A 23,943-nucleotide genomic window follows, 5' to 3' on the forward strand; every position below is an offset into this window, starting at 1 on the left:
CCGCGGGGCGCGCTGGGGCATGTAGTTCTCTGCAGGCGGGAGGCGCACGGTGGGTCGGGAAAGTTGGCCTCGGAGAACTACAGCCGCTCTGGGCGCGCAGAAGCTCGCTCCTTCGCGGTGCATCCTGGGGGATGTGGTTTACTTCTCCACCCCCCCCACCCCCCACCTCAGTTGGCTCCGGAGCTCTGCTGAGGAGTTGAACCTCTTCCGAAAAACTACCGTCCCGGAAGGAAGCCTCTGTTTAGTTCTGATCCCCAAGGTCCAGGCTTGGGTCCTCAGAGGGTGCGTTCTGGAGAGGCCCCAGCTGCTGGCCGGGCTGCTTTTCCTGGTGGGTCTCCCATGACACCATTGTTAGTAAGCTTCCTCTCCCTGGGTTGCTGAGTGCTGAGGGCAGGGGAAGATGGTGCTTCCCTTTGCTCGGGGATCCAGAGCACGACAGTCGTGGTTAGGGTCCTTTGACCACCGAGCAGACTGGTTGTTGTGAAGACCCTGCTGAGATCTGGAGGAGGTTCTTGGTTGCTGGTTACTAGGGGAACTCTTAGGGTTGTGGCCATGGTGGGGTAGTTGTTTAAGAGAGCTTCATTGAACCCAGGTGACCTCTAACGCTGCCGCAATCCAACCAAACAAGCTTTAGAAGTCACCAGGTTCAATGCCTGGCCCAGTATTGGAATCCCTTCCACAGCGTGCACTTCGGAAAGCTAAGGACCTCCTGATTCAGGAAGTAGACCGATCATTTTGTATAGTTTCAGTTTTTAGGAAGATATTTCTTTTTCAAGGGAAAAATCTTCCTGTAAATTCCACCTAAGAGTCCTAACAATTCAGGAATGTTTCCAGAGTGTATAGAACCCAATTGGGTCACTTTAGGGAATACACATTGCAGAAGTTTTAATGACGTTTTAGAATCTGCCCTCTTTCTTGAGCAGAACTCGGTGCAAACACGTGAAAGTAGTTGGAGTCCCCTAACAATGGATAAATTCGTCATTCGAACGCCCAGAATCCAGAATAGTCCTCAGAAGAAAGGTCCTGGAGGAAAGATTTACAAGCAGGCCACAATTGAATCTCTGAAGGTGAGAGGGGATCTGGGGATGGAGAAAATGTCCGAAGGACTATGATGGCAAGGAGGTCTGGAGGAATTGTACTATAGAAGACCTGAGTTATTTCTTACTGTACTTCTTTCTTAAAGTGTTCCTGACCATTCTTAATTTGTTTCCTCCATATCCTGTTTATCAATTCCCACACTTTCATTACACCTTTCTAATTACTTTGGCTTTGTGATATGTTTTGCTAGCTGATAGGATAAACCCCCTAAGTTGTTATTTTGCAGAATTTTCTTGCCTATTAAATGGAATGTTAAAGTACCAAATATGATTCTGTGTACCCTGTACAAACTCAGTAAGGGTAGGTAATGGTACTGTACCCTCATAGCTTATTGGCCAGAACTGTATCACGTGGCCTTCACAGCTACAGCTAACGAACTGGAAAAGAGATTGTTTAAATGAACTTGTTGCAACCTCAAACTGTCTGGTTTCCGTCTGCAAGGAAGAGGCAAGGAATAGATAGACAATAGACAACCAACAATGAATCAAAGAATAGACGTACCCAATTCATGGTAATTATTCTCTAAAACCAAACAAAAAACTGCCTGTAATTAGTTCACTTTGTCTTCTTGAACCTCTTTTCCTGCATTACTGACTTTTCCTTTTTTCAGTTCCCTTTATTGGTTCCTCTTTCTCCACTAGACTCCTAATGTTCATGGTCCCCAGAGCTCTGTCACTTTTTTTGTATTTGTCCAGGGTGATCTTATTCATCTTAAGGTTTCCCATGCTGATGGCTGCCAAACTTGCACCTCCAGCCTAGATCTATGAAGGTGAGAGTGGAATCTGGGGCTAGAGAAAATGTGCAAAAGACTGTAATAGCAGGGTGGCCTTCTGAGTACTTGACTTACGTACTCGGTTGGACTTCTCTTCTGGATGTGCCGCAGGCTTACCAGACCCAGGTCAGGAAGCAGCGAAGGGGAGTATAAACAGAAGCCCTGGGTTCTAGGCCCTACTGGGCAGCTGGGTGACCTCTAGCAAGTCATTTCCTTCTCTGGGATCTCACTTTGTCCTCATTTAGAAAATGTGGGGCTTGAACTGTATCAGTGTTTCTTCAAAGGAACACTAGTCATTTGGGGCAAGATAGTTCTTCATCATTTGGAACTGTCCTGTGAGTTGTACAGAGTTTAACGTTGCTGGCCCTCAGACACTAAATGCCAATAGCAGCTCCCATTGTGATAACCAAAAATGCCCTCACATATTTACAGGCCGCCCTTGGTTTGAGGCCTACTGAACTCTAGATGATCTTTAAAATCTTTCCTAGTCTTGCAGTTTTGTGACTTCCTGGAACACATCCAGGTTTTCTAACTGTTTTGTCAGATATCTATGGATAATTGTACACAGTCGTGATTCTCAGTGAGGAGTGGTGGTGGGCAGGATTGTGGTACCAGACTGTCTGGAAGAAAAAGAGGATAGTAGTAATTGAACTACGTATACAATCACATACAAATACCCAGATTCTAATATACCTCCTGGTGTAATATGTACCCGCTTCTGCCTTCGATGTCCCCTTGTCAGCCCCAGTTGAGAGTAACTATGTGTGGTGATGAGAATAAGTCATGTGAATATTATGGAATCAGAAAAAACAATAGACATGGAATAACATTCTCCTTAAATGCAGTAGCTTTTCTTCCAAACCTGTGTTGTATTCTCCTGTATTTACTTTTATATCCATATACCAAGTAACTGGTTCCTTAATTCTTTTCTTGTATGTCCAGTTTTCAATTCTATCTCCTAAAAATCCTTTTTGCCCTTACATCTCCTACTTTAAATTCAAAATCTTGTTATTTCTCATTTAGTGCAGTGCCAAGGTCTGTTAACTTGTCTCCCTGCCCTTGGCATCCCCTGTCATTCCAACCTCCACACTTAAGCCACAGAAACAAGTCTTAAAAAAAGAAAGAATTTACTCAGGTCACCTCCCTGCCTGAGGAAACCACTTCCCTCAGTTGTTTCAAATTACCTGTTGGTTTCTTACATGGCACCCGAGGCCTTTTGTGACCTGACACCTGACTGCCCATCCCATGCTACTCCTTATTCATATTCCATCCAATGTCAACTACTCACAATTTCCCAAAGATGTTGTGCTCTTTCATACCCCTGTACCTTTGCATATGCTGTCTTGCTTGCCTGGAATGGCCTTTTTCTCTTGTCTTGCAGGCAATATAGTATAGTAATTGAGAACACAGACTCTGGAGCCAAACTGCCTGTGTTAAATTCCCAGCTCTGCTGCTTCCTACTTGTGTGATCTTGGGCAAGTTAACCTCTCTGTGTCGTACTTCATCTGTAAAGTGGGATTAATAATAATACCTATTTTATAAGGTAGTTATGAAGTTTGAGTGAGTCACTATATGTAAAGTGCTTGGAACAGAGCCTGGCAAATACTAAGTACTGTGCAAGTGTTTGCTGTTATCAGCTACTTTATGAAATCCTCTTTGTTTTTATCACCTAGCCAAGAGTCCCCTACTATGAGGCCTTTCCTGACCACCCTCTTTCCCCCAGATACAGAGCCAATCTAACCACTCCCTTCTCCAAGCCATCCCTGTATCTTCACTTGCCCCATCATTACACTTACTAGTGCTATATAATGTGTTCCCTTACATGGCTGTGTCCTGCTCACTCAGCTTCTTGAAAGACAATGTTGTATTGATTTTGTGGCCCCAGTACCTGGCATGGGGCTTGGCATATAGAAGGCCATGGTACATTTTTCTGAATGACCAAATGAACTAAAACTAAAAGCCTTGGCATGGCATATGGGACCCTTTCTGTCCTGCCCATCTCACCTCAGCTCTTGTAGCTTCCCACCCACAGTAATGCATTCCAGCCACACCCCATTTCTTGCTGTTCTCTGTGTAAGTTCTTCTCTTTCATGTCTCCAGGGCTTTGACTTGATGCTGGTCCCCTTTCCTGCATCTTTTGCAGAGTGAATTCCTATTCTTTGTCAAGCCACTCAAGTGAATCTCGTAAGTTTTATAAGTACAGGGACCTTGGACATTTTATTTACCTCTCTACCTTTGGACCTGTCACAGTGGTTGGCACATATTAAGTGGTCAATAAATTTTTGTTAAATAAGTGAATATTGAAATGCTTTCTGGGTCTTTTGTGGAGAATTAATCTCTCCTTCTTCAGTACTCTTTTAGCACTTGATTCAAATATCTGTTGTAGCACTTACCTTACTGTATTGTAATTATCTGATTACCTGTTGTTTCTCCAGTCTATTATGAACTGTCAGGACTGGGACTGTAGTTCTTATTCTGCTCCAAGACCTAACATAGTACCTGCTACATTGTATGTAAATATTTATTTATTTATTTATTTTAACTTTTGTTTTTAATTGAGTTAGTCAGTTTACAATGTTGTGTCGATTTCCAGTGTAGAGCACAATTTTTGAGTTGTACATGAACATACATGTTTTCGTTGTCACATTCTTTTTCACTGTGAGCTACCGCAAGATCTTGTATATATTTCCCTGTGCTATACAGTATAATCTTGTTTATCTATTCTACATATGCCTGTCAGTATCTACAAATTTTGAACTCCCAGTCTGTCCCTTCCCATCCCCCCCCCCCCAAATTTATTGAACAAATAATAATCATTATTTGGTGATGCCCTTGCTGGATTTGGATCGTAAACTATTCTACAAATGTTACTGTGAAACAACTTTATGCTTAGTACTATGCTAGGTGCTCTAGGGAACATAAGAGAAATTTAAAATCAAAGTATGAGCCCTCATAGGACTTCCTATTAGGGGATCATATCATAAGAAATTAATAATGATGCAAAATTATATGTGCTCCATTACAAAATTGTTGTTTAGACAATAAGGGTTAAAAGTTAGGAGAGAGCTCAGCATCTGTTTCAGTGGTCAGAGCACCTTAAAGGGGACGGGAAGATCTGGCTGGGCAGAGGGAAGCAGTGCCTTATAACCATTCAGTACATGATACTTGCTGTTCTCTTTCTTTTATGCATGCACACACACCTACTTTCCTGTGTACACAATGACAAATTAAAAACAAGTTGAATTTAATGTGAATTCTGGAGAGTTAAATAGGTCCACTTTCTGCTAAGTGACTATTCCCACACACCAGCATCGTATTTTAATGCCAAGAATCTGCTGAATGTTCAAGCTTCAATTTCCTCATCAGTAACATAAGAAATAACAGTATCTAACCTGCAGGGTTGTTATGAGGGCTAAATAAATAAATGCATTGTCTTTGGCACATAATAAAAACTAATAGATAGTTTCCTATTTTCATGTATGGAAAAAGAGAGCCTTGTGTAGTGAAACTAGAGCTGAGAATGATGATGATGATGTGATGGTGATGATGATAGTAACAATAATGATTATAGTTACATTTATTGAGCCCATTCCTATCAGCCAGGCATTATGCTAAGTGCTTTATATATATTAACTGTTTAAATTCTAATAATAACTCTGTAAAATGGATGCTTTTATCATTTATATTTTATGAAGAATATAAGGCACATAAAGATTAAGTAGCTTGTTGAAGGTCATGAAGCTATCAGTGGCAGAGTTGGGATTTGAATTCCACAGTCTGTCCCCTATAGGGTGAACTAAAAAAAGTGGAGGTTTCTGAATGCCAGTGAAGGAAGTATAAAAATCTTGGAATATTAGGACCATTGTACTTTTGTTATCAGCATATTACAAGTAATTTTGCCATAGCCTTATCACATTCAATAAAAGTGATACTCAGTAGAGCTCATATAGCGTACGTTTAAATAGTAAAGGTTAATTTGGTTAATCTCTTCTTACTCCCTAAGGGAAAGTGATTTCTTCTGTTGATTGTTGCGATAGAAGATTTTTTTAAATTAGAGGATTCTGAAATATGCTGATTATTTTAGATTCTGCACTTAAGAATGCTCTATAAATCTTTCCTGCCTTTGTAGGATTGACTGGCCAATATGTTGCTCCTGCCCCCACCCATGGAATGGTGCCCATGTTATTGCTTATAAGTGAATCATCTTCCCTAATTGGTTTTATCAAACCTGATATCGCAGCCGTCCACAACTGTAAGACCAGATGGTATTTTGGAGAGCACCCCCTTTTTTTGGCAATAACTGTTCCAATCACTCATAGTAGCTTCCCTTTTGGTATTTTGTGTCCACTTCCCTTTTTCCTCTAAATAATTCAGAGAAGAACTTGAAATATCTGTTTTGGGGCCCATATTTGGACAGAATTAAGGAAACATTCTTTGTATGTATATGGAATTCTTCTGCTCTGGAACTGACTGCTTTATTTTTCTGTTTTTGCCCTAACATTTCATGTTTGAGGACTGTACTGTACTTAGTCCTCAAGGGTAGAAATAGCTTTGTACAATTATACTTGCTGTGCACTGCAGATAGAGAGACAAGAAATTGTTCTGGCCCTCAAGTTGTTCATAGTCTAGTGAAGAAGACAGCCTTGTTGATGACCTTTTGCAGAAAGCACAGATGTGATAATTGAAGTCTATGCAGATTACAGAGGGACTCAAGAGGGAATCTGGCCAAATGTGATTGGAGAGAGGCTAGAAAGGCTTCATACAGGAGGTGATACTTGAAGAATCTTTAAAAATAAATAGGTGTTTGTCATGTGGTTGAGGCAAAGAAAGAGCATCCCAGGCAGAGGGTGTGAAATGCTGTGATTCATTTAGGCAGCTTCAAATAGTTTGGTATATGTTGAGCCAATGGTGAGGCTGAAAAGGATATCAGAAGCCAAGTCATATAGGACCTTTTATGCCATTTATTTATTTAATGAAGGTACTGATGATTGAACCCAGGACCCGTACATGCTAGGCACACACTTTACCACTGAGCTGTACCCTCCCCCCTACATAGTTTACTTGTAACCCTACAAGTAGACCTTTTTTGTTTTTCTGATTTTCTTTAAAACTCTTTAGTGTCATATTCAACACACACAAAAAATAACAAAGTTAAGGTGAGTTTAAAATTATGTTACCTGAATTGTGACTGCCCGAAGTTTAAATTCTAAATGAATCCAACTCTTGCTAAGACAGTGAATTTCAGGAAGTAAGGATGGCTCATATAGTACCATATGCTGGAATGATCTGATATAGACCCCTGAACTTCAGTCCAGCCATGTAGAAATGCTGGATAAAAAGTCTCCGATACAGAGCTGAGCTCGAAAACAAGAAAGATAAACGTTCAGGTGCCAGGAAGAAAGAAGAAATGAAAACCCAGAGCTGTAAGTGGGAGCTGAAGATACAGACATACCTTGGAGATAATTGCAGGTTTGGTTCCAGACCACTGCAATAAAGCAAATTATTTGGTTTCCCAGTGTATATAAAAGTGTTTACACTATACTATAGTCTATTAAGTATACAATAGCATTATTTATAGACATAAAAATGTATGTATCTTAATTAAAAAATTCTTCATTGCTAAAAAATGCTAACCATCATCTGAGCCTTCAGAGAGTTGTAATCTTTTTGCTAGCGAAGGGTCTTGCCTCCACGTTGATGATTGCTGACTGATCAGGGTAGTGGTTGCTGGAGGTAGGGGTGTCTGTGGCATTTTCTTAAAATAAGACAGTGAAGTTTGCCCCATGGATTGATCCTTTCTTTCATGAATGATTTCTCTGTAGTGTGAAGTGCTGTTTGATAGCATTTTACTCACAGGAGAACTTTTTTCAAAATCAGTCAATCCTACCAAACTCTGCGACTGCTTTATCAACTAAGTTTATGTAATCTAAATCCTTCATTATAATTCCAACAGTCTTCACAGCATCTTCACCAGGAGTAGATTCCATCTCAAGGAACCTCTCTCTTTGCTCATCCATAAGAAGTAACTCCTTATCCATTTAATCATGAGATTACAGCAATTCAGTCACATCCTCAGGCTCCACTTCTAATTCTAGTTCTTTTGTACTTTCTTCCACATCTGCAGTTACTTCCTTTGCTGAAGCCTTGAACTCCTTAAAGTCATCCATGAGAGTTGGAATTAACTTCTTCCAGACTCTGGTTAATGTTGATATTTTGACTTTCCCATGAATCATGAATGTTCTTAATTGTATCTAGAATGATGAATTCTTTCCAGAATGTTTTCAGTTTACTTTGCCATCAGAGGAATCACTATCTATGGCAGCTATAGCCTTATGAAATGTATCGCTAATGTATTTCTAGATGTATGTATCCTAGAAAACTATTTCCAGGACTTGAAGGTCAAAATTACTCCTTGACCTATGGGCAGCAGGATGGATGTTGTGTCAGCAGGCATGAAAACAGCATTAATCTCACTGTACATTTCCATCAGAGCTCTTGGGTGACCAGGTGTATTGTCAATATGCAGTGATATTTTGAAAGGAATCTTTTATCTAAACAGTAGGTCTCAAGTATTCAGTAAACCATGTTGTAAACAAATGTGCTGTCATTCAGGCTTTGTTGTTCAACGTGTAGAGCCCAGACAGAGTAGATTTCTCATGATTATTAAGGGCCCTAGGATTTTTAAAATGATAAATGAGCATTGGCTTCAGCTTAAAGTTACCATTTGCATTAGCCTCAGCAAGAGAATCAGTCAGTCCTTTGAAGCTTTGAAGCCAGGCATTGACTTCTCTCTAGCTATGCAAGCCTTGGTATCATCTTCTACCAATATGAGGCTGTCTCATCTACATTGAAAATCTGTTGTTTAGTGTAGCCACCTTCATTAATTATCTTAGTTAGATCTTCTGAATAACTCGCTATAACGTCTACATCAGCACTTGCTGTTTTATCTTGCACTTTTCTGTTATGGAAATGGTGTCTTCCCCTAAACCTCATGAACCAACCTCTGCTAGCTTCAGACTTTTCTTCTGCAGTTTCCTTACCTCTCTCAGCCTTCACAGTAGTGAAGAGAGTTAGGGCCTTGATCTAGATCAGGCTTTGGCATAAGGGAATGTTGTAATTAGTTTGACTTTGACTGATGCAGACCACTAAAACTTCTCCGTGTAGCAATAAGGCTGTTTTGCTTTCTTATCATTTGTGTGTTCACTGGAGTAGCACTTTTAATTTCCCTCAGGATCTTTTCCTTTGCATTTATGACTTGGCTAACTGTTTGGTACAAGACACCCAGCTTTTGGCCTATCTTGGCTTTTGACTTGCCTGCCTTACTAAGCTTAATCATGTCTAGCTTTTGATTTAAAATGAGAGACATGCTCCTCTTCCTTTCATTTGAACACTTAGGGGCCATTGTAGGGATGTTAATTGACCTAATTTCAATATTGTTGGGTCTCAGGGAAAAGGGAGGCCCAAGGAGATGGAAAGAGATGGAAAGAGATGGTGGAGCAGTCAGAACATTTATCAGTAAAGGTTACTGTCTTATATGGGCATGGTTTATGGCACCCAAAAACAATTACAATAGTAACATCAAAGAACACTTGATCACAGATCATAACAAATATAATAATATTGGAAAAAGTTTGAAATATTACAGGAATTACCAAAATGTGACATAGAGACATGAAGTAAGCAAATGATGTTGGAAAAATGGCATCTGTAGGGTTGCCACAAACCTTTGATTTGTTTGAAAAAAAAAAAAAAAAAAAAGAAGAAAGCAGTATCTTTGCACCAAAGGAAACTATAAACAAAATGAAAAGACATCCTATGGACTGGGAGAAGTTATTTGCAAACAATGTGACCGACAAAGCTTAACCCCCAGAACATACAAATAGCTCATACAACTCAATAACAAAAAACAACCCAATCAAAAATGAGCAGAAGACCTAAACAGACATTTCTCCAGTGAAGACATACAGACAGCCCTTAGGGACATGAAAAAATGCTCAATATTGTTAATTATTAGGGAAATGCAAATCAAAACTACAATGAGATATCACCTCACACCAGCCAGAATGGCCATCGTTAAAAAGTCCACAAAAAAAAATGCTGGAGAGGGTATGGAGAAAAGGGAACCCTCCTACACTGTTGATGGGAAGGTAGTTTGGTGCAGCCCTAGGGAAAACAGTATGGAGGTTACTTAAAAAGCTAAAAATAGAATTACCATATGACCCAGCAATCCTACTCCTGGGCATGTATCTAGAGAATGTATTCTAATTCGAAAAGATACATGCACCCCAATATTCACAGCAGCACTACTTATAATGGCCAAGATATGGAAGCAACCTTAATGTCTATTGACAGATAATTAAATAAAGAAGTTGTGGTATATATATACACACACATACACACACACGATGGAATACCATTCAGCCATAAAGAATGAAATTATGCCATTTGCAGCAACATGGATGGATCTAGAGGTTATCATACTAAGTGAAGTAAGTCAGAGAAAGACAAATACCATATGATATGACTTATATGTAGAATCTAAAAAAAAATGACCCAAATGAACTTATTTACAAAACAGAAAGGGATTCACAGACATAGAAAACAAACTTATAGTTATCAAAGGCAAAAGTTGTGGGGGGATAAATTAGAAGTTTGGGATCAGCAGGTAACACTATATACAGAATAGATAAACAACGAAGTCCTGCTGTATAGCACAGGGAGCTATATTTAATAACTTGTAATAGCTGTAATGAAAAAGTATATCTATATACGTATATATAAAACTTCATCACTATACTGTACACCAGAAACTAACACAACATTGTAAATCAACTATACTTTAAAAAATGCAGTATCTGCAAAGTGCAATAAAATGAAACACAATAAAATGAGATATGCTTGTACATAGTTCTACGGAAGCTAGTGTTTAGGGGCTGGGGTTTTGGGGCCAATATGGGGATGACAGATAAGGCCTTAGGCTAATACCCGCCACGTGAAGTTGGGAGTCAACACAGGGCTACCATGTTTGTGAAAAATGAACTAGAAAAATTCCATACCCTAGTCCAAGGAGTCAGCATGAAGATTGTAATCATCTCAGGGTTTGGGTGGAAAAAGAGTTGACAGTAATAAATTAGAATCTCACACTTATTACTGTGCGTGTGTGTGTGTGTGTGTGTGTGTGTGTGTGTGTGTGTGTGAGTATTCATACCACCTGCAAAGCTGAAAAATTAACATAAAAACTGGCCCAGAATCAGAGAAATCCAAAGGCGTTGGCAAAGGCAAAGGTGAGATTTCTCTGTTAAGACAACTCACAACTTAAGAGTACACAGGACTCCCATGGAAAATGGTCTCCATTAAAGATGAATTTGTGGTCAAAAGTTATAAAACTCTATGAGAAAATAGATTACCAGGAGGGAGAATGACCAGATTTAAGTAATAGAATTTCTACCCCAAAAAGTGGAGATAAGAGAACAGTCTGAAAGAGACCTTAAATATGTCTAAAATGTTCACAGAGATAAAGGAATAGAAACAATAATAGAAGAACAGGATAGTACGAAAAGAAAACAGGCAGATTTAGAGGAAAAAACAAAAACAATCTGTCCATTTGTCCAATGAAAAAGCATATTTGTTGACAAACACATTCAACAAGTTAAAAGTGAATAAGCCATAGCTACAGAGAGAAATACTGAATTGGAAGTTAGAAGAAATCACTTAAAATGCATCCAGAGAAAGAGAGAGAAATATGACAGAAAGGTTAAGAGATTTGAAGGACAGGCAAAGGGGTCATGGGGTTTCTAATAGGGGTTTCTAAAATAGAGACTTGTGAGGAGGGTACTGGTATAGATTTCACTGAGTATGTATCTTAACAATTGTAGGGGCAAACACTAAAATGATAGAATATATAACTTCCAAACCATAAAGAAAAACGAGATTAAGGAAAACTCAGGCTGTTAAAAGATGAGAAAGGAAAAAAAGCAAAGAGAAAGTATGTCCAGTATATCAGTAATCATAATAAATGCAAATGGATTAAACATGCCTATTAAAAGAGAGATTCTCAGATTGGGTGGGGAAGGGGAGCAAAATAAAGCAGCCATAGGCTATTAATGCATAATGACCCAGAAAAGTTGAAAGCAAAGGGATGGAAGACATGTGAATATATAATAGGCAGCAGTTCATCGAAGCAATGCTTATAATAGGAAAAATATGAGGGGGAAAATCCCTAAATATTCCTAAGGGAAAACATTTTAAAATTCTGAGGCATTTGTATTTAAACATAATGGAACACTCTCCAGTACTATTAAAATGGATTAGCTGGGTTTATATGTTTCAGTCTGGATAAATCAAGAAAAATATATCGAGTGAAAAAAGCAAGTTGCAGAATGATAAATTCACACCTTCCTACTGAAAATATCCCCTACCTGGCTTCATTTGTTTATTTTTCATACCATATAACGCTAATACTATTCTACATGGTAACAGATTGTAAAAAAGGACTCTGCTTCAATTTTAGCTAATGCTTCTGAAGGCTGAGAACAAAGCAGTAAGTATAACATGGTGTTCCCAAATGTGATTCTAGACTATCTACGCAGAACTTGTGAGGCCAGTGCATGAAGAGCAGTTTTGCAGTCCTGAACCCATCACCTGCCTTAGGCAATAAAGAGAGTAGAAGTTAAAGGAAGAGAGGAGAGAGAATTCCTTTGGATAAAGTGGGAGGGCTGTGGTATTTTCACTTGGAGAACTTGACCTCAGTTCCTGGAGTTGGTGGACACAGAGACCAGACCTGTGCCTGAAAAGAAAAGGGACATCTTATGTCTCAGGAAGAAGGGGCTACATTGGGAACCACTCAGAGTTTTTCAGGGTGAAGATTTGGGCGACAGAGAGTCTGTATGAAGCAGGTGGTGGGAAACCGGAGGCAGGTTAGGGTGGGCTGTGAGTGGCTGCTGGAATGGGCCTTGCCAGTGCTGTGGGAACCGCAGGTGAGCGCTGAGCCATGGGAGCTCTCCATGGAGCCACAGAAGCACCTCATGAAAGTCAGCTTTTAAATGTCTGCCAAGTCTAGAGAGCACTGAAACCTGATTAGCGTAGCATCACAACCAAAAATAAGACTTTTCCTGTCCCTTTCTGCTCTTCTTTTCCCAGTTTTGAACCTAGGAGTGTCAGAGACCAAAGCAAATAAGCAGATGGGGGAGGAGGAAAAGCAAAAATGGGGAAATAGACACCCCTTTCTCCCACCATGGGCAGCTAGGCTAGACCCTGGCCAGAGAGAGAGTTGAGACTTTTTTGAAGTTGCTTTTTATTGAACTATACACACACAAATCATGAGTATACATCTTAACAGATTTTCACAAAGAATACATCTGTGTCACCAGTATCCAGATCAGGAAACAGCATTTACCAGGAATCCCTGGCCCCCTCCCAGCCTCTAACCGGACCACCTGCCCAGGGTAATAATGATACAAGACCAAAAAAATTTTTTTGTGATTCTAAAAGCAACTTTGTTTTCTGTCTCTCAGTTTACTTTTTAAAAAATTCTTAGTTGAAATAATTTCAAAACTACAGTACAAAGGCCTTCCTCTTCCCTTTCACTCAGATTCCTTAATTGTTAATATTTTACACTTAATGGAAAGATAAATGTCAATTTTAAGATGGTAGTTTCTTCTAGAAATGGAAAGAAGGGAATGATGGGTGAAGAATGTAAGGAGACTTGAACTTTACAGTGTTTTTTTATTCTATGTGAAATGGCGAAATGTTAACTTTTTTCCACTATAAATAATGAGTTACTCTCCCTCTTTATATGTTTGAAGTTTTAAAAAATTCTCCAAACTAGAGAGGTTTGAGTTTTACCATCTAGGAAGTAGAGAGCTGTTGAAGTGTGCTTTTTATTGTTGAAATAAATATGTCTTTATGACTTCTCCACTCTCTGTCCATGCCTATGAATTAAGACACTTAAGTGAGCTATAGGTTGATTCACCTCAGCATCGTTTTTCTTTTTTTCCCCTACTTATTGCCTCTCAGTGCTAAGTGCCCAGTGGTGTATGACATGGTAAGATTAAAACTTGCACTTTTCCTAATAGATGTAACTCTCTTCCTGACTTGCAGTAAGTAGGAGCTGCTTTTAAGCAATTACCCATCATTTGGGGCCATCACACATACTGTGCTCTGGTTCAGGTCATAATCAATAATTCATATGTCAATAGGAGCCCCATTAGCTCAGGTGAAGGCAGATGTCTTTCTAATGAAAATGTTCCATTTTCCAAATGACTTTTCTTTTTCCCAGAGAGTTGTGGTTATAGAAGACATAAAAAGATGGAAAACTATGTTGGAGCTTCCTCATCAAACCAAAGAGAATTTAGTGGAAGCCTTACAAGAATTAAAGAAGAAACTACCCTCCAGGGAAGTGTTAAAATCAACAAGGATAGGTACGTTCCTTCCAAATTCTGTGAGAAATGCTTATGTTTTGTCTCCTCCCTTCTCCTTTCCTCCTTCCCCCAAAACATTGTTATCTATCACATCAGTGCTTCTCAAGCTATCTGTTGTGAGAGACCATTGTTTAACAAATTCTCCATTGGTTTCAGACTAATACTTTATAATATAATAAAAATTACCAGAAAAATGAAATTAAAATATACAAAATACAAGCCCCACTTAAAAAAAATTAGATTCAACAGATGAAGAATTACTTTGTCAAACTTCTATAAAAGTTTCTAAATGCTTATAACCTCAGTTCCTGTACTTACTGCACTATCACAGGCATGATCTGTGGATAACATTTTGAGTGTGCTTGATAATGGTTGTGCAAAAATGAAGACATGGTTCATGACCTCAAGGAACTTAGGATTTGGTGGAGAAACAAGCATGTAGACCAATGGGAGTAGTAAAATAGTATAGGTTATAAATAAAAACATAAAAATAACGTCCGTGGTACCATTCTGATCTGTACAGGGTATATGCAGTACAGAGGACAGAGTGGTCACTTACATCTGGGGAATTCACAAAAGGTGACATTTCAGTTAAGTCTTGAAGGAGACCTAGCTTTTCTGTCTTGAGTAGAAATAACTTCCAAAGCATGGTTAATAATAACAAATGATAGCAACATTTGCTGCTACATCATTTATTACAGCATTGGAGATATTTAGAAGGTAAGTCAGGAACTTCGTGGAATTGCCGTTTTAGTACAGTACGCAACTGTGAATAATATGGGAGGCAGGGCCAACATGTGTTCCTCAAGCTGCTCCCAGGTCCCCAGGGAGTCTAGGGTAGTCTTTCACAGCTGCTGTTCTTGCCCTCACCAGTGCAGCCATTGCCTTCTCTGCCTCCCCTTGACCTCTTGTTCATGAGAAGCAGGAGAGAGAGCAGCTTCAGACTGGTGCTAACAGCTGGCAAGAGCTGTGTGAAACCCCCAGAGGGCCCCCCAAGAGTCTTGAAAGTTGCACCCCTGTAATATAAACCAGAATCTGAGAAAATTGGATGCTTAAAGAACATAAAACCCTATCATTACAGCCAAGGAGATTCTCCCATCTGCTGCTGGATTTTCTCTTTATAGGTTGTGATCACTAGAGGGCAATAAGACCATTCATATCAGCAGATAAGATATTTCCACCAGTAGAGGGTACTAGTGATTAATGTCTTATGGCATGTATGCATGTACGTATGTATATGGATATGTTCATATTTCGGCACACCACAAATACCACTTATAATCAGATGTTAAATGTCAACATAATAGGCTGGAATTGTCCTTACAAATACAGAACAGATGATAATTTTTTAAAAAATCATTTCTTTTTGTCCTTTGAGTATAATTGTGAATGTGCTTCCAAGAATGGGTGTGTCTAATATTCAGAGGTTGCAATTCAAGGATGATAATGAAACCACAACAAGGGGATGTGACTTAAGAGGAGCTGGAAACCATCCAACTTGAATCTTGACCCTACCCCAAGCCTTGCCTAAACCTGAGGTTGTGTGGAATATAAGAGTTCCTTGGTTCCTTTGTAGTTATGCCACTTGCTGGGCTGAAGATTCATTTGGATCATTACCTTAGAATGTTTACTTTCTTCCGCCTCCTGCCTGTCCCTATCCTGTGGGCTGTAAGGGACAAATATTTACTGAGTACCTTCTTTGTGCTAGGAACTGTGCGGGCATAATAATGAAGGAGATAGATACTGTCTGTACCTTGTTGGAGCTTGCAGTCTAATGGAAGAACAGAAAATTTAACAGAACTTTATCATACAATGTGATGAGTGCTCTGATGATGGGGAGAAGTTAACCCAACGAGTATATGTGTTGGGAGTAGAGAAAATGTTAAAGATTGTGTCAGGCAGGGGTACATTATATAAGCTGTACAGAGGGCTGGAGATGGGAGAGAACATGGTGCAATGCAGAAACTAAAAGAAGTTTGGTATATTTGAAATGTAATAAGCTAGAGAGAGTGTGGCAAGAAGTGAAGCTGGAGAGAGAGTCTGGACCAGATGGAAAAGTCTCTTTGTAAGCCATTCAAAATGTTTGGTGTTAGCATACATAATAGTTACCTGTCCCTGTGTAAAAATTAACACCAAATTTAGCAGCTTAGGTATTGTTATCTCACACAGGTTTTCTGAGGGTCAGAAATCTGGGAGCTGCTTGTCTTGATACTTCTGGCTCATGGTCTCTTAAGAGGTTGCAGTCAAGCTGTTGGCTGGGGCTGTAGTCATTTGAAAGCTTGTCCAGGGCTTGCAGATCTGCTTATAATGGCTCATTTACGGGATTCCTGGTAGGAGTCCTCAGTTTCTCATCACCTGGATCTCTCTGTAGGGCTGCTCATGACATGGCAGCTGACTTTCCCCAGAACAAGTGATCCAAGAGAGAATAACCAAGATGGAAGCTACAGTGTCTTTTATTACCAAATCTTGGAAATGGCATACTGTCACTTCTGTTATATTCTGTTGATCACACAGACCAAGCTGGGTACAGTTTGGGAGACACATGGGTTATGAATACCAAGAGGTGAAGATCACTGGGGGTTGACTTGTAGACTGGCTATCACAGCATATGTTTCTTTTTATTTGACCTAGATGTATTCTACTTCCTGGACTTGCAGATTTATGTTCATCTGTAGAAATTCTGTAGCCATTATTACTTCAAAACCATCCCTCTTTAATTCTCTCTATTCCTTTGTTCTGGGATTCTACCATTAGAAGTATGTTAGACCTTTTATTTTCCACACCCCTTAGCTGGTAAGTCTCCTTGTCTCTCAGAGAATTCTGGGCAATTTCTTCAGATACGTATCTTTTAGGTCACCCATTCTCTTTTCAGTTGACTAATTTGCTATTTCACCCATTCATTGAGTTCTTTCTTTCAAAAACTACTTTTTATTTTTACAAGTTTTCTTTTTCTTCTGCATCTGTCTCTTTTCAATTTTGTGTGTGTGTGTGCATATTTGTGATTCGTGTCTTTTATTTCTTTAAACATTTAATGTGTAGTTCTTCTGTATTCATCTGACTATATTTGTAGTTTTTAGGGTTTAAATCTGTTGTTTATTGTTTATTTCTATTGACTATCATGGTGCTTACCTTCCTATGTGCTTTTTGATTTTTAATTGTGAGCTCATTATTTTCTTTCATTCTTTGGGAATCCTGTGGAATTAAATTGGAGACGCTTCCCTGTAGAGGGGACTAGCTTATTGTTTCACTTTGTGCCAGTAGTTGAGGGCCACTTCTGACCTGAAATACTTTAACATACCTCTTAAGGATCCCAGCTTAGAATCAGTCCCAGGATTTGCTCTCCCACTTCACCACTAACCCAAAGCTAAGTATTTCAGTAGTGTTGCTATTAACATCAGCCCTTAAGATAACCCCATTCCTTTAGCCTCTGCTTTCTTTTTTTGAGGTTTTTTTTTTTTTTTATCCAGAATCTAGTTATATTGCAGTGAGAGGGTAGTTTTAATCTACTAGAAAACCTGAGATCCTAAAGATAAGTGGCTGTTATTGAAGGGTTTTTGAATGGAGGAGTGACATATTCATATTTGCATTTTAGAAAAATGTGTCTGTCTCCCATGTGGGAAAAGTGTTGGAGAAAAGCAAACCTAGAGGCATGAAGCCCAGTTAGGAAGCTACTAAAACTTCTAGATGAGAAATGAGGGTGGCCTGGCTGAGGTAGTAGTCATGAGGATGGAGAAATGTGGTTGAAATCAAGACACATAAATGCAGTAAAATCTAGCAAACCTGAGAGTTGATTGGATGTTGGGAATGAAGATAAAAGAGTGAAGGCAGAGGCCCAGAGTTCTGATACGGGCAAGTAGGTGGATGGCAACACCACTCATTAAGATAGGGAGCAGCAGGTTTGGAGGTGGAGAAATAGTAAGTTCAGTTTTAGACTTGCTGTGCTTGACACACTGTGGGACATCCAGAAATGTTCAACAGGATGTTGGATGTACAAAGCTAAAAGTGAGGAGGGACTCGAAATGTATACTTGAGAGTCATCATCAGTATTTAGTTAGAAACTGAGGCAATTGCCCAAGGAAAGTCTGTAAGAAAAGCAAAGAGCCAAGTCCCAAATCCTGAAGCACACCAATATATGAGAGACTTGTAGGAGACTGAGAAGGTGTGACCAGAGAACGCTGTCATGGGATGGGAAGGAGTGCTTCTAAGGGGCGATTGCTCAGCAGTGTCCATCGCTGTTAAAGGGCCAAATAAGCTAATTCTAAAAATTGCACATTGGATTTTGCAAAGTAAGGTCATTAGCAATTTTGGTAGGGACAGTTTCAAAGGCACAGTAAAGGACAGAAGCTTGCGGAGTGAGTTAAGGAAATGAAACTGAAAATAGTCAACTCTTTCGAGAAGTTTGGTATTGAAACAAAAAAAAGATGGCAGTATCAGAAAAGGAATATGGGATTGAAGAAAGTTCTAATTTTTAAAGCAGGAGAGAATCTAACTTGTTGAATGATAGGTTCTTGGGAGACCCTAGCAGAGAGAATGGATTGACTGGAGATGAGGATGCCAAGATACCTCTCATTTTGTTGCTACCCTTACCCTCTTTACTGGCTCTTTCTTTCTGCCTTCAGATGCACTTAAATCTTCTTGAATCGTCTGCCATCTTTTCCAAACACCTGTTTCTCTTCTTCCTTTTATAGCCAAATTCCTTTAAAAATGATTGATAATCACAACCCCGTTTCTGCCCCTCTCACTCCTTCATTAAATTATTTCCATTCTGGCTTCTCCCACAACCACTGTTCTTCTCTCTCAAGACACTAGTGATTTTATTCTATCCAATCCAATAGTCTTATTTCAGTTCTCATCTTCCCAGAACTGTGAATTTGAGACCAGTGATTATTTTCTTTTCTGTTGACATAAATGACAGTGAACTTGTTGCCAATTCTTTATTTATTTTTTAAATGTTTATTTCCTTCATAGCCCTTATCTGAGTTTGTAATTACTTATTTATTTACTTAGTTATTGTTTACTTACTATACAGTGACTCCGTGCCAGTAGGACCATACAAAATATTTTATTCACCAGTGCATTTCAAGCATTAGTGTGGCAGATAGCAGAAGCTCAGGATATATTCATCAAATGAATGAAAGTTTGTATTCTATGTCTGTGAGTCTGTTTCTGTTTTGTATTTATGTTTTGTTTGTTTGTTTGTTTGTTTTTAGATTCCACATATGAGCGATCTCATATGGTTGCCAAGGGGGCGGGGGTTGGGAAGGGATAGACTGGGATTTCAGAATGTAGAATAGATAAACAAGGTTATACGGTATAGCACAGGGAAATATATACAAGATCTTATGGTAGCTCACAGAGAAAAAAATGTGACAATGAATTATATGTATGTTCACGTATAACAAAAATTGTGCTCTACACTGAAATTTGACACAACATTGTAAAATGATTATAAATCGATAAAAATGTTTTAAAAAATGAATGAAAGTGACAAGGTCAAATAAGAGTTTCTCCATGTGTTTCTAGCTTTCTATATTCCCGTTTCTGGCCTTTCTCTCTTTCTTCCATCTTTGTTGCCTGTCCTCTCACAGAGGGTACTTTTCCTTAAAGCTCAGACCTCAGTCTTTTGCTGCTGCCTTCAAGCACTTAGCCAGAGAGGCTGTCCACTTCTCCAGCTTAACTGAGGCTTTAATTCAAATAACTCTTGGATATGTATCTACCATCCTGATCCATTTCTGAAACTTAGATTTTTAGAAATGTTAAAATTTACATTGCTACTGTTTTCTTAAAATCTTACTAATTTAATAGATAAGGATAGCATCTTGTTTTCCTTTGCTGAATCAAATGAATTATTTTCTATATGTTTATTGGCATTTTATCTCCTTTTTGGTGAATTGTTGTGTTGTTTGTTCATTTACTGTTAAAATCTTGTAATTTTTGTTACCTACTTGGTAACTTTATAAATGTCAGTGTCATAAACTTTTAAATACATTTAGCTATCTAAATTTATAATCATGGAAATTCAGTCTCAGAGCGATGAAGTGACTTATCCAGGGCCACATAGTGAGTTTAGTACCAGATATGTAATGAGAACCCAGGTCTCTTGGGGCCATGTTCTTTTTTGGCTAGCAGACTGACATTATGCCCTGCACCCCAGCCATATGTGCCTTTATTTTATTGGATCATCTCTGTGGGTTCTACCATCTGCTCAGGATCACCTCTTTTAAATCAGAATTTAGTGCCTTTTCTTGTGTACTTCCAATGGGAGTTTTATCCTCGTATTCCCATTTTAGTCAGTGTTTGCTTTGACATATATAGTCTTTAGGTGAAAATGTCCAGCAGGCAGTTGGAGAAGTAGGGCTGAAGGTCATATGAAAGATTTAGACTAAAAATATGTATTTGGAAGACATTTGCCTGGAAGCGTTTGCTTAAAATCATTTAAGTGGATGAATTCTCTTAGTAAAAGAAAAGATTAAAGGGCTGAAGGATTGAGCCTGGGAGAATATCCATGGTGGGGAAGTGGGAAGAGGAAGAGGACCTAGTAAAGAGGCAGAGGGAGTGTAATTAGAGAGAGGGGAACCGGGGCAGTGCAGTGATGTGCAGGCTAAGGAGGAGAGTGTTTTGAGAGGCAGGAGATGTGAGGGGTCTTACTGTTCCCAAGTGGTCTGGGAAGTAGAGGGCCAGCTGGGCACAAGCCTTTGGACCTTAATAGGGCCTCTGTGACTGGATATCTTTATTATAAAGGAAACCAGTGGGCGAGGGGTATCGAGTAAATGGCTAATGAGGCAGTATTGTTAGTAGGCCTTGCACTCTCAACCTTGTAGGCAAGCATGCTCCACTTTTGCAATACTGTAGATATACATATTCTGGGGAAAGTGTTAAGTTAATCACATTGATCTGGTTTTCATTTACGATTGATCAACAACAGAAAACCCTATACTTACAAAGTGCTTTCACATCTACGGCTTCATTTGATCCATATAACAATTCTATAAGGTAAATATTATTTTCTCATTTTACAAATGGGAACACTGAGGCTTAGAGAATTTAAATAACTTGTTCCAGGTAAGAAAATCAGATAATAAGTGACAAAGCTAAGATATTTTTATGCCATGTCAGACCACCTCCTGAAACCCAGAGATGCACCTTTGTCCGTGGCGAGCTCTTATTTGTCCTTCAAGACCCACATGAAATGTAGTCTTCTATGTGAAGCTCAAGATGTTTGTTGAATGAATAAATGAGTTGGATGAATGAGAATGTGATTTGATTTGCCCAAGTTCACAGGATATGCTAGTAGCAAAGACATTTCACATGGCCTTCTAATTTCAGTTGTCCCACAGGTTCCCATTGCTTCAGCAATCCTGAACTACTGGTAGGCTCCTGTATTCATTTTCTGTGAATAATGCCATAACAAATTGCCAGAAAATTAGTGGCTTAATAAAACACAGATTTATTAGCTTACATTTCTTTAGTTTAGAAGCTTAGTACAGGTCTCAATGAGCTAAAATCAAGGTGTCAGCAGGGCTACACTCCTTTCTGGAGATTCTTGGGGAGAATCTGTCCTCTTCCTTTTTCTAGTTTCTAGAAGCCACCTGTGGCTTGTGATTCCCTTCCTCTGTCTCCAGAGCTGGCAACGGTGGGTCAAATTCTTCTCACACCTTATCTCTCTGACCCACTCTTCTGTCCTTCTGCTTTTAAGGACTTGTGTGATTAGATTGGGTTCACCTAGGTAATCCAGGTTCTCCTCCACATTCTCGGGGTCCTCAACCTTGATCACATCTGCAAAGTCCCTTTTTCCATGTAAGGTAACATATTCAGATTTGAAGATTAGGTCATGGATATTTTTAGGAACCATTTTTTTGCCTGAAATTATACCATGCTCTTTTGGGTTCTATGCTTTTCACTCTACTGCTTGTGTGAGTCTTGTCTCCTTGCGTCATTGTCAAGACTCAAGAATTGGCCTTTTTCCTGGTGTTCTCTGGCCATTTGCCAGTTGAATTGACTTCTCTGTCCTTTTGGCCCTCCCTGGGATTCCCTTTTCAATACTATCTTAGGACCTGTAACACTTTGGTTTATTCGTTTTTGTTTTGGTGTCTTCTCCTGTGCTTAGACCTATCTGGAGCTCTTTGAGTAAAGCACTGTGTCTTGTTCAACATCCTATCCCAAGGTCTAGCACAGGGCCTGGTACTTACCAAGTATTTGGTAATTTTTGTTAAATGAGCAAAATACTGCTTTCTGCAGGAAATTTGTCTTAACAATGTGCTGGGCTGCAGAAACCCCCTGCTCTTAAACTCTGGGGACTTGACCTGGATCGTAAGACCAGTCAGTGGCACTGCTTGCTTTAAAACATAAACTTCATGGAGCAAATAATGACTTTTTGCAGATCATTAACTTCCTTGATGTAGCTACTGACCAACTTGTGACCTTGGAGAAAGGTCATGGAGTCTCATTTTTTTCATCTGAATCAGGAGGAGATAGGACTGTATGATCACAAGAGGCAAGAGTGTAGGGTTAAAGCTTGAGCTCTGGAGCCAAAATGCCTACGTTTGAAACCCTGCTTCTTACTTGCATGTCCTCCACAAGTTCCTTAACCTCTTAGTTCCTCAGGTTCTTTACCTGTCAAATGGAGAATTGTAATAGCACCTACCTCACAGGGTTGTTCTGAGAATTCATTGGGTTAAATGTAAAGCATTGAGTGCAGTGGCTAACTGTCATTATTACTGTTATCATGAAATTCCCTTTCTGATCTGAAGTTTATGATTTTGTCTTGTATTTCTGGAATAGGGTTCCCTAGGCCCCTCTCTTCTCTTTTACTGCCCCAGACTGAATGCCTTCCCTGCTGTTACCCTCTTGCTGGCAAATCTTGTGTCCCCCAGCACTCCCTTACAGCCCTGTGCTTCTTGGGGTAGTTTCGCTGGTGTTGGGAGAGTCCCTGTGGGGCTCCAGTGGGAGTATTTGTGGGGTGTACTGCCCCCTACAGACCAGGAGCAGTGATTTCTCCTGCCCTGGCCTGAGAGTAGAAGTCTTCTGCCCTTTGGCCACCTCTCGGGACCTGTGCTCTTTTGATTTGGCACTATCAAGAAGGTGAGTAACATTTTCTCAAAAGAACTTTATTGATCACTCCCTGTGTGCCAGTCTCTAATAACAGAGAAGTACAGGGTATTAGGGGGTTAAGTGTGCAGGCTCTGGAGTCAGGCTGCTTATGCTCAGATCCTGGTTTCCACGTTTAATAGCTGTGAGATCTTGGGCAAATTGCTTTGCTGTGAGCTTCAGTTTCTCACTTGTGAAAAGAGCTAAATAATATTTAACTCATTGTTTAGTTATAAAAATTAAATGGGGGTAATACCTATATCATCTGGAGTAGTAAGCGGGAAGAATTCTTAGCAGCGGGTAAGAATTAGAAAGTTTTCATTTCCCCATCACCTTTGGATTCAGTTCTTTACAGTATAGGTCCATTATTTTGTTTGTGATTGTGTGATTTTTCCCAATCAACTGCATCCATATTCAAATATAGTACAAAACCAATTTGGAAGCCAAATGTAAATTGTTGGCTATTTTTAAATTTGATTGAGTTAGTTCAGCAAACATTTCTTGATTGTTTTGTGCTAGGCACTGTGCTGGGAGCTGGGAATGTAACTTGGAGTGAGGTATGGGGTT

General features: G+C 39.4%; 1 protein-coding gene across 4 annotated transcripts in view; it reads left to right on the plus strand.

Annotated features, from left to right (window-relative positions):
- The window catches only part of TCEANC2 (transcription elongation factor A N-terminal and central domain containing 2), a 57,481-nt gene that overhangs the window by 885 nt on the left and 32,653 nt on the right, over positions 1-23,943 (plus strand). For 2 of the 4 annotated variants that reach the window (XR_004325036.1, XM_006180130.3), the window contains exons 1-3: positions 162-328; positions 924-1,067; positions 14,148-14,289. Coding sequence is in view for 3 of the 4 variants with exons in the window: in XM_006180130.3 (XP_006180192.2) it covers positions 966-1,067; positions 14,148-14,289 (244 nt within the window). In the remaining variant the exon portion in view is untranslated. Of the gene's footprint in view, positions 1-160; positions 329-923; positions 1,068-14,147; positions 14,290-23,943 lie in introns of those variants that run through there. The other 2 variants (XM_014555437.2, XM_032494373.1) reach the window with 2 other exon arrangements.

Source organism: Camelus ferus, chromosome 13, assembly GCF_009834535.1.
Source record: "Camelus ferus isolate YT-003-E chromosome 13, BCGSAC_Cfer_1.0, whole genome shotgun sequence".
In the NCBI taxonomy this organism is placed as follows: Eukaryota; Metazoa; Chordata; class Mammalia; order Artiodactyla; family Camelidae; genus Camelus; species Camelus ferus.